The sequence below is a fragment of the Felis catus genome, chromosome C1 (assembly GCF_018350175.1).
Source record: "Felis catus isolate Fca126 chromosome C1, F.catus_Fca126_mat1.0, whole genome shotgun sequence".
Classification (NCBI taxonomy): Eukaryota; Metazoa; Chordata; class Mammalia; order Carnivora; family Felidae; genus Felis; species Felis catus.
Window position 1 is genome coordinate 203,392,146 of NC_058375.1, and position 11,472 is coordinate 203,403,617.

At 48.6% G+C, this 11,472-nt stretch overlaps 1 protein-coding gene across 1 annotated transcript; it reads left to right on the forward strand.

Annotated features, from left to right (window-relative positions):
- Window positions 1-59: 59 nt before the first annotated feature.
- Window positions 60-3,380, forward strand: INHA (inhibin subunit alpha). The gene is made up of 2 exons (XM_003991182.5): window positions 60-413; window positions 2,371-3,380. The coding sequence occupies exons 1-2, from the start codon at window positions 140-142 to the stop codon at window positions 3,201-3,203; spliced, it is 1,107 nt and encodes a 368-aa protein (XP_003991231.2). The 5' UTR covers window positions 60-139; the 3' UTR covers window positions 3,204-3,380.
- Window positions 3,381-11,472: the final 8,092 nt, after the last annotated feature.

Genomic DNA, 11,472 nt, shown 5'->3' on the forward strand with positions numbered 1-11,472 from the left:
AGGACTGGGGAGACTGGGATGAGAGGGGTAGAAGAGGGCCGGTACTGGGATGGGAGGGCAGAGTGGGGAGGCGGGGGGGTGGGGGGCAGACCCTGACAGAAAGGGCACCGGACACCGCTGGCCCTCCGCTGGGTGAGCCATGTTGCCCCAGCCTCCACTCCTGCTCCTCTTACTGCTGTCTCTGAAGAGTGGGCATGGCTGCCCCGGGCCAGAGCTGGACCGGGAACTTGTCCTGGCCAAGGTGAGGGCCCTGTTCTTGGATGCTTTGGGGCCTCCGGCAGTGACCGAGGAAAGTGGGGATCCTGGAGTCAGGCGTCTGCCTCGAAGACATGCCCAGGGGGGCTTTGTGCACAGGGGCTCTCAACCCAGGGAGGAGGAGGATGTCTCCCAGGCCATCCTTTTCCCAACTACAGGTAATGAGGGCAGGGAACTGGCAGGGTGACTTTGACTTTGAGAAGCAGTGTGGTACATACGGCGTGGGCTTGGGAGCCAGACAGGTCTGGGTTTGAGTCCCATACACGCCGCTCAACTGGCGTTGCAACAGGGGACCAGTTACTAAACCTTCCTGAGCTTCCGTTTCCTCACCTTAAAACGGGCAGTAATGTCTACCTCTGAGGATTAAGTGAAATGATGTAAGGCTGAGAGGAGGCATTTGGGAGATACTCATTGGGGAGACCTAGAGTCTCTAGCGACAGAGATATTTGGGTATCGGCCCCTTCCTTCCACCTTTCCTTCTTTCTCTGCCTCCACTCCCTGCTCGGAATCTTGTTTCTTTAGCCCCAATTAGCTGAGGCTTGAGAAGGTATCAGAGGTGCAGGAGTGAGATTAGTTGAGACACTTTTCCAGAAAATTAGTCTACTTTCTCTTGACTCCTCATCTCCTTATGCACGTTTCCATGTTCCACTGACTGAACCAATAAAGTCCTCTTCCGGGTGGACTTTCTCGTAATCTAGCCCATCTTTCCCTCAGAGGGGACCCCCTGCCTCCCTGTGCTTTAGTCCTCATGCAGCACTGTGAGTTGGTGTGGCTCTGGGATGGGGCAGAATCCCAGCCTGGCCACTTAGTAGTTCATTTTTGTAACCTTTTCTCCTTATCTGCAAAATAGATCACTTGTGAGATTTATAACAGAATCTGTGTCACACTATAGTCCTAAACCCAGTCTGTCAACTAGTCCGTGATTGTTTAGTATAGCCTGCATACCTGTTGGGGAAGGATGCCAACCACCTTCCTTCTCTCTCTCTCTTTTTTTTTAACTTTAATTTTATTTTTTGAATTTACATCCAAATTAGTTAGCATGTAGTGCAACAATGATTTCAGGAGTAGATTCCTTAATGCCCCTTACCCATTTAGCCCATGCCCCCTCCCACAACCCCTCCAGTAACCCTCTGGCCAATCACCTTTCTTAGAAAGCCCTGCCCTCTATCCTAGGCTATTTACCTTCCCCTCCTGTCCCTCCTTTTTCTTTCTGGTATTAACCTTTTTTTTTTTTTTAAGTGGAATTGTGTGTGTGTTTTTTAAACGTTTATTTATATATTTTGAGAGAGAGAGAGAGAGAAAGAGTGCGTGCATGAGTGGGGAGGGGCAGAGAGAGAGGGGGAGAGAGAATCCCAAGCAGACTTCTTGCTGTCAGCACTGACCCCGACACCGGGTCCAATCCCACGAACCTCAAGATCATGACCAAGAGTGGGAAGTTCAAATGACTGAGCCGTCCCGGCGCCCCTTAAGCGGAATTGTTTTTTTTTTTTAATGTTTATTTATTTTTGAGACAGAGAGAGATAGAGCATGAACGGGGGAGGGTCAGAGAGAGAGGAAGACACAGAATCCAAAGCAGGCTCCAGGCTCTGAGCACAGGCTCTGAGCCTCAGCACAGAGCCCGACGCAGGGCTTGAACTCACGGACCGTGAGATCATGACCTGAGCTGAAGTCGGACGCTTAACCCACTGAGCCACCCAGGTGCCCCAAGCGGAATTGTTTTAAAGAGTTTATCGTGCAACATTTCTGACTTGTAAAAAGATATATGAGGTACTGAAACAATTGCCTGTGTATCTAAAGTACTATCACCCATTTCACACTATCAACAGAGATTCAGGCCTAACAGCTCCAAGTGAAAGTAGGGGGTGGGCAGGGCCTCGTATATAGGTTGCTGATAGGAATGTTAATAGGTAAAACCACTTCAGAGGGAAGTTGGCAACGTCTTGTATTTTCTGCGTCCTATAGAGATGAAAAAACAAATGGAGAGCCTCTGTCGGTTCTCTCAAGACTGGAGAGGGGCCCCAAGTCTGACAGAGCACTCAGGAGAGTGGCTGAGGAGGAGGGGTCCCAGGCTCCGCCAGTCCAGGCTGCCCTCTCTCTTCCCGCTATCTCCTGCAGGTGCTAGCTGTGGGGATGAGCCGGCTGCCAGAGAGCTGACCCAGGAGGCCGAGGAGAGCCTCTTCACGTATGTGTTCCAGCCGTCCAAGCACACACGCAGCCGCCAGGTGACATCAGCCCACCTGTGGTTCCACACGGGACTGGACAGGCAGGGCAGAGCAGCCTCCAACAGCTCTGGACCCCTGCTGAGCCTGCTGGCGCTGTCATCAGGGGTCCCCATGGCTGTGCCCATGTCGTTGGGCCAGGCCCCCTCTCGCTGGGCCGTGCTGCACCTGGCCACCTCTGCCCTCCCTCTGCTGACCCACCCCGTCCTGGTGCTACAGCTGCGTTGCCCTCTCTGCTCCTGCTCGGCCCGGCCTGAGGCCACACCCTTCCTGGTGGCCCACACGCGGGCCAGGCCGCCCAGCGGAGGGGAGAGAGCCCGACGCTCCACTCCCCCGCTGCCCTGGCCCTGGTCTCCCGCTGCGCTGCGCCTGCTCCAGAGGTCTCCAGAGGAACCCGCTGCCCATGCGGACTGTCACCGAGCGGCCCTCAATATCTCCTTCCAGGAGCTGGGCTGGGACCGGTGGATCGTGCACCCTCCCAGCTTCATCTTCCACTATTGTCACGGTGGCTGTGGGCTGACTGCCCCACCAGACCTGCCCCTGCTGGTCCCTGGGGCTCCTCCGACCCCTGCCCAGCCCCTGTCTTTAGTGCCAGGGGCCCGGCCCTGCTGTGCTGCCCTCCCTGGGACCATGAGGCCCCTACGTGTCCGCACCACCTCAGATGGTGGTTACTCTTTTAAGTATGAGACCGTGCCCAACCTTCTCACGCAACACTGTGCTTGCATCTGAGGGCGTCCGGCTGGTGGCCAAGCCCCCACCATCAACAGCTGGAAGGAAGAGCTGAGTTCAGAAAATAGATGGTTCTTACTTCCGCCTCCTTCCATCTCTCTCTGCCTGAGGGCCCCCTCCCCCATATGACCCTGTCCCATGGGCAACATGTGACAATAAACAACATAGTGCATATAACTCGTCATGCATTCTCTGGCTTCTCGGATACGGTGGGGAGCAGGTCTGGGCCCCAGAAGCATAGGATTGTAGGCTCTCAGGTCACACAGCCTCACTTGACCTAAAGATCTGGAGTTCAAGAGCTGTAATTGGACATGCATCTGGTGGGGAGCTGGTGTGGAGAAGACATAAAAGTGTTCTGAGCTCTCGACAGCTGCTCTGGAGGCAGCTGACCCTCATGCCTCTCCCTTGCTATTCTCTACCTTAGCTGATGGACCCCTAGTTCAAGATCAGCTGATTTGCAGACTGGCCAGAGATCATGGCTTTCAGGGCCCCACTGGGATAGATGTTCAGAGCAGCTCAGATCTTGGGTTCCTCTGGAAATTGGGTGGGAAAATCAGGGAAAGACGGATGAATTGGCAGAGTCTGAAAGTGGACAGGGGCAGAGACGTGGAAGAACGAAGACCCAAGAATTTCAATTTGCTGAGGGTCCCAGGACTCCTTTGAATCTGTCACTGGCTCTTGATGTAGACTCCATGAGGCCTGGCCTCATGGGATTCAGGTTCTAGAAGACTTTGCTTCCCTTAATGTGCCCGGTATATCTTTACATAACCCCCTAACTCAGTCTTTAACGTCGGAGGCGTGGAAAGGCAGAGCCTACCGTCGGAGAAATGCACTCTTGTGTGCCTCCGTGTGCACCCTTCGTGTATGTGATCAGAGCCCAGAGCAGGATGCAAAAAGTCCTTTTCTCTTCCCGTTGTGTCTCCTGTCAGTCCATTCCTGCCTGCCTTGATGGGCCCTGCTTCCCTGGCCTTCCTTCCTGCTTTGTCCACTCTCCCCTTTCTCCCTCTGTCTTGTTATCCTCCTGCCCTGCCCCGGGGTCCTGGCTCGAAGCCAGTAGCTTCCGTCCAGTCTCCCTTTAAGGGGGATGTTCAGGCCCCTTAGACTGAAAGTTGGAGCACTTTCTGATATTGACCGCACAACCACAGCTTGGATTGTGACTCATCAAAGACTTGTTCCTGCGAACCCAGCTCCACGGGGTGGGTGACTGCTTGCTCTAGGAAGGGAGTGTGGAGGGGCGAGACTCCCATCCCTGCACCCGTGGGCTAACACCTTCCCCCACTCTGAGCTCAGCTGAATGAGCCGCTGTTCCTCATGACACAAGGGAATAGCCCGCATCCACACTCCTGAGCTAACCTGTCTCTGTTGATGCTGAATCCCCAGCTGGTTTGCTCCTGCTCCCAAGCAGGGGGACCTGCCTGTTCAGTCTCCTGTCTCTCCCAGCACCTTCATCTAGACCCAGCGTTGCAACTAGTCTGTGCTCAGGGCTCCTGGGGGTCCCTACTCAGGCGGTCGACTTGGGGAGAGGGCTGGTTGGGCTAGGTCAATGCTGGGAATGGGAGATGTTCCTCAAGTCTCTCTGAGCTCCATGCCCTTGCTGTCTGGCTTTCCTTGCCAGATCCTCCCTGCTTTGAGTGAGGCCTTCCCTGGGATCTGCAATCCTCCTATAGGCCTGGGACCCTGTGTTGTTCAGACTTTCCCTGTCCCTGGGATGTGGATGACATCTGATGGGTGGAAACTCTACCAAAGGGCACAGGTTCTCTACTAGGCCAGTTAGCAGGTTGCTGGTAAAAGGTTTTCACATACCTGAGACAGTGAGAAAAGTGAGTACAGTGTAGTGTCTTTCACAAAGCCAAAGATATTCATTTCACATTTTTTTTTGAGAGAGAGAGAGAGAGCGAGAGAGGGAGAGAGAGAGAGACAGCATGAGCCGGGGAGAGGGGCAGAGGGAGGGAGAGAATCCCAAGCAGGCTCCGTGCTCAGCATGGAGCCCAGTGTGGGCTTGATCCCAGGACCCTGGGATCGTTACCTGAGTCGAAATCAAGAGTCGGATGCTCAACGGATTGAGCCAGTCAAGTGCCCCCTAAGGTATTTGTTTTAAAGAGATATTCTTTGGGGCGCCTGGGTGGCTCAGTCGGTTAAGCGGCCGACTTCGGCTCAGGTCACGATCTCGTGGCCCGTGAGTTCGAGCCCTGCATCGGGCTCTGTGCTGACAGCTCAGAGCCTGGAGCCTGTTTCAGATTCTGTGTCTCCCTCTCTCTGACCCTCCCCCGTTCATGCTCTGTCTCTCTCTGTCTCAAAAATAAATAAACGTTAAAAAAAATTTTTAAAAAATTAAGAGGTATCCTTTGCTTGAAAGTTACTCTCTCTCTCTCTCTCTCTCTCTCTCTCTCTCTGTGTGCGTGTGTGTGTGTGTGTGTGTGTGTGTGAAGAGAGACAGAGAGTGTGTAAAAGTCTTATTTTTCTGACATAATATTCTTTTATGGTTACTTAACAAATTAAAACTTAGCAATTCTAATTTGGACCCTAAGTTTTGTCGTTATAATTTTGCTAGCTGAGATCTGCAAAATCCCAAAGTCAGGGAGTCACACATTGGTTTGGGCCACCCCTTCCAGAATCTCTAAAGCCTTAGATTCTTCTAACTTAGCAAATTGAAATGACACATCTATCCTCCCTAAGAGGGGCTGACAGTAGCTAAGGACATCTTTTTGTCCTCACTTCTTGCAAGAGACTAAGAGACTAAGAGACTAGATTTCAGAGATGCTCCTCCTTCCAGTGCTAATCATTAGAAACACTCTGAAGACTTTTAATTCAGAGTTAGTCTGAACAGAAAACACAACTCAAACTGACTTAAACCAAGCTAAATTTAGTTTAATTTAATTTAAAAGCCACTGGCTCATGGGGTGCCTGGGTGGCTCAGTTGGTTAAGTGCCTGACTTCGGCTCAGATCACGATCTCACGGTTCATGGGTTCGAGCCCCATGTCGGACTCTGTGCTGACAGCTCAGAACCTGGAGCCTGCTTGGGATTCTGTGCCCTGCTCTTTCTCTGTCCCTCCCCTGCTCACGCTCTGTCTGTCTGCCTCTCTATCTGTCCTTCTCCCTCTCTCTCAAAAATGAATAAGCATTAAAAAAATTACTGGCTTGTGAGACTTTTGTGACCACGTCTGGCTAAGGTTTGGCTTGTTTTGGGGCTCCAAAGATGCCTCCAGGATCCAGCTCTAGGCTCGACTTCCCTTGGGCCGACTTCATCCCAGGCACACGGCAGCCTGAGCAGTTCCAGGTTCTTGTCATCTCACACCTGGTGTCACGAGGGAGTCTGCTTCCAGACATCTCAGAACGTGTCTCGGTGGCCTGACTGTCCTGATTGGGGTCATGTGCTCCTCCGGGAAAGGTGGCCGAGGGAACAGAATGAGTTAATGACTTATATATCCTGTGTCCTATCCCCAGAGCCCCAAGCCTAAAGCACAAGGGCTGAAAGTGAAAAAAGGTGATTCCCCAAAGCGGGGTACAGTTAACACAAAAATGTGGACTCGATGCCTAGAGGCAGGTACTGTTGCTGCCTCCTCCTAACGATCTCTAAAATCAAGCCCCTTTTCTCTCCCTGCATAGACACTATTCTGTCACTTCCGGGAGAATTCTCGAAGGGCAGTGCAACAGCCTCCTGAACCAGTTCCTAAGCAATCATCCCCACCTCCCCAGCTACTTTCCACCTGGATGCCGAAGGATACTTCTTTTGTGATCATGTCCCTTGGGTGGCTTAAAAAGTTGTGTCCACAAAGTTCAACCTCCTCAGTGTGTACAGCAGGCCTTTATAACCCGTCCACACAGCCTGATCTCAGACCCGTCCCTCCCTTCCTCTCCCCACCCAACCACACACGCCAGAAATATAAATTCCCATCTTCCTCAATCCATCATTTCATTCTCAAGCAGCCCTGTCTTCAGCCAATCTCTTTTCCTCAGGCAACGCCTCCTTGAAGATCCAATTCTCATGTCCTCTCTTCTGTGACTTCCCTTGACTCCCAGATGGCAGAGCCACCACTCTTCTTTGCTGTTTCCTGGGCACTTTGTTCTTTCACGTTGATTTTCAGTAAAAGTTGCTTGCTTGTTATTTCACAAAGAACACGCAGATATGTTCTCTCGGTCAGGTTGCAAATATGGAAAATAATGCTGAGGTTCTCCTTGGTCGTCCCCTCCATAGAAGTAAGTATCCTGCCAGACACATTTCTATGAATTTACATATAGACATACACCTTGTAGAAATAGCTTTTTCCTCCACAAATGATATCATGCCTTATGTTGAAACTCTACGTTCTGAAACGTTATATTCTGAGGACTTTCATTGACTTTATTTCCAGTCCTGCCATTACCTTTTTTTTCTTAGAAATCACACTCCCTCCACCAAATAATCTTGTTTTATTAATTTTACTATTTATACAACAAAGGGCTATATAGAGCTAACTATGTGCCAGGCACGTTACAAGTAAGAGCTCATCCAATCCTCATAACCATCCTGTGAGGAGCGCACTGATATCACACCCATTGCACAGATGAGAAAATGGAGGTATGAGAGATTAATTAATGTATCCAGAGTCACATGTCTAAGTGGTGGAGCCAGGATTTGGACTCCAGAAGTCTGGTTCCAGAATCTGTGCACCCACCACTATGCTGCGTTACCACGTGGCCTCTCCTCTCCACTGTTCTCCAAATGTGCCTGCTGAGGATATGAAACTGTGCTCATTGGTAAGGAAGATATCCTAGTGCCAGGACACTTGTGGAGATGGCAATTTCTTTCTTCCTCCCTTCCTCCCTTCCTCCCTTCCTCCCTTCCTTCCTTTCTACTTTTCTTCCTTTCTTCCTCTCTCCTTCCCTTTCCTTTCCTTTCCTTTCCTTTCCTTTCCTTTCCTTTCCCTTCTTCCTCTCCTCCCTCTTCTTCTTCCTCCTCCTCCTTTTCCTTTCCTCCTCCTCCTCCTCCTCCACAATCACTTTTGATCTCACAAATGTCTTGTCCTTTTTTTTTCTTTTCCACTGAAAACATTCTTCATTTTCGTTACCTATATCCTGCAAAACAACTGACCTCACACAGGGCTGTCTAACTGCTCACTGTGACACCATCTTTCTTGAGACCATTATACATTTTTTAAAGCTACAACGATTTGGGGCGCCTGGGTGGCTCAGTCAATTGGGCGTCCCACTTCGGCTCAGGTCATGATCTCGCGGTTTGTGGGTCCGAGCCCCGCGTTGGGCTCTGTACTGACAGCTCAGAGCCTGGGGCCTGTTTCAGATTCTGTGTCTTGTTTCTCTTTGCCCCTCTCTGTTTGCACTCGTATTGCTTTCTCTCAAAAATAAACACTAAAGAAATTAAACAGCAAATAAATAAAAGCTGCAATGACTGCAGGGATTCAATAAAAGGAATTCAGGAAAATGACTCTGAAGCAGCATGCTGTGCACTTTCACAATGTGAAAGTATTGTTTGTCTACAGGCAGGAAACAAGCTGATGAAACTCCTCAGCTATAGACACGTGCCACCTCTCATGAAATAGCAATGATTCTGATAAGGAGTCACAGGCTCAAAGGGTGGAGCCGGAAGCCACAGATTATTCCCAGGCCTTCAAACCTAATGAATGTAGTCTTCCTGGCTGGATTGCTACATTGCTTGGGACGGGTAGCTCCTTTGTTCATTCCATTTTCTGTTTTATGAATGGGAACATCTGTTACTATTACTCTATGACTGTCTTCCCATTATATTTGGGAGCAAAGAACTGGTTTTGTTGGTTTACAGGTGCACAGATGGAGAGCAATTATGCCCCAGGAATCATACCCACATCCTCACCCGTACTTTAGATAATTTAAATAATGAGATTTGGGACTTTCAAGTTGGTGAGATTCAGATAAAATTTTGGGCTTTGAGTCGATGCTGTAATGGGTTGACACTTTTGAGCACCTTTGGATGGGGTGATTTTACTTGGGATGGATGTGAATCTGGGGGGCAAAGGTAGACTGTGGCAGGCAGAATAATGGCCCTCCAAAAATGTTCACGTCCTAACCCCCAAATCTGTGAATAGGTTACCATGTATGGTAAAAGGGATTTACCAACGTGATTAAGTCAAGAGTTTTGAGATGGGGAGATTATTCTGGGTCATCTAGGTAGACTAAATGTAATCACAAGGATCTGTGTAAGGGGGAGGCAGGAGAATCAAAATTGTAAGGCCAGAAACAGATTGCAGTGATATGGCCAAGATCCAAGGATGCCAGCAGCTTCTATAAATTGGAAAAGGCAAAGGACAGGTTTTCCCCTGGAGAGAAACTTTCCTTCCTCCCGGAAGGAAACTGTAAAGTGTTAATTAACATGGCAAAGGCCACTTTGCAGGTGTGATTGAGGTTCCTACAGACTTTAAGATGGGGGAATAATCCTGGATTATCCAGTGGGCCAATCTAATCACAGGAGTCCATAAACACAGGGAAACTCCCTGGCTGTTGCAGAGAGATGGGATTGTGGAAGAAGGGTCAGAAAGGTACAAAAAGGGGGCTACAATCTAAGAGATGCAGGAAGGCTCTAGAAGGTGGAAGAGTAAGGAGATGATCTTCCTCTAGAGCCTCCTGAAAAAAATGCAGCCCGGCTGTCACCTGGATATTAGCCCAGCGAGACCCATGGTGGACTTCTAACCTATAGAATTGTAAGCTGGAAAGTCTGTGTTATTTTAAGCCACTAAGTTCATAGAAATCTGTTGTGGCAGTAATAGGAAACTAATCAGGAGTAGTGACCAAAGATGACATGGTATCTGGGAAGAAGAGAAAGCTTTTCTATCATTCCTGATGTGGCCCGCCTCATTCAGGAAATGCTTGGGTTCAGCAGAAATGTAAACACTTACGGAGGTCATTCCTTAGATCCAGTGTGTCTGACAGAAGATACATTCCTGAGTCTCTAGACTGGTTTTGTCCTGGAGTAGAATATATTTTGAGTTGAGCAGTTCGAACAGTTTTCAGGATATACAGTGGGTCTCCTAGAAGACTATGTTGAATGAATGTGATCAGGACAGTCTCTGGGAGGGACTGTAATAACTCCATTTTAAAGTGCTCTTGGGGCTCCTGGCTGAGTCAGTCAGTGGAGCATGTGACGCTTGATCTCAGGGTTGTGAGTTCAAGCCCCGTGTTGGGTGTAGAGATTACTTAAAAATAAAACCTTGGGGCGCCTGGGTGGCTCAGTCAGTTAAGCGTCTGACTCTTGATTTCGGCTCAGGTCATGTTATTGATGTTCTTGACATGGAGCCCCATGTTGGGCTCTGCGCTGATGGCACGGAGCTTGCTTGGGATTCTCTCTCTCTCTCTGCCCCTTCCCTGCTTGTGCTTTCTCTGTCTCTCTCTCAAAAATAAACATTAAAAATTATTAATAAAATTATTAATATTAAATTATCAAATTAAAATTAAATTATTAAAATTAAAATTATTTTGGATGTTTATTTATTTTTGAGAGAGAGACAGAGCATGAGCAGAGGGAGGGGCAGAGAGAGAGAGGGAGACACAGAGCTATCAGCACAGAGCCCAAGGCAGGGCTCCAACTCACAAATCATGAGATCATGACCTGAGCCCAAGTCAGATACTTAACCGACTGAGCCAGCCAGTGCCCTAAAAAAATATTAAAAAATAAATAAATAAAAATAAAAACTTAAAAAAAAAATAAAAATGTATCACATCTTTTCAAGGACTGTTGACCTTTATATCCTTTTATTTCTGGTTTATGATGGTCACAGCTCTACAAAAAAAGAAACAAACTGTATTTTTTGATACTATTAATGTAGTTAAATCAATAAGTAAAAAGGAAGCATAAAATCTTGGGACACCTGGGTGGCTCAGTCAGTTAAGCATCCAACTTCAGCTCAGGTCATGATCTCACAGTTTTGAGTTCCAGCCCCGCATCAGGCTCTGTGTTAACAGCTTGGAGCCTGGAGCCTGCTTCAGATTCCGTGTCTCCCTCTGTCTCTCTGCCCCTCCCCAGCTTGCTCTCCGTCTCTCAACAAAATAAATTAAAAAAACAATAAAAAAGTTTTGAAAAAAGGAGGCATAAAATCTAAACCGGAGAAATAATTATTATCTGATCAAACGATTTCAAAATAAGAATACAGATACTTTTTGGTATATATCACAGAAAAACTTTCAACTTAATTTCCTAAAAAAATTTCTTAATGGCTGTTGGTCAATGCAGCATTAAGAAACTGTAGTGCAAATTCTACCAAATACATTTATCGCAAAGGGGGTTTGTTCATTTTTCTGCAA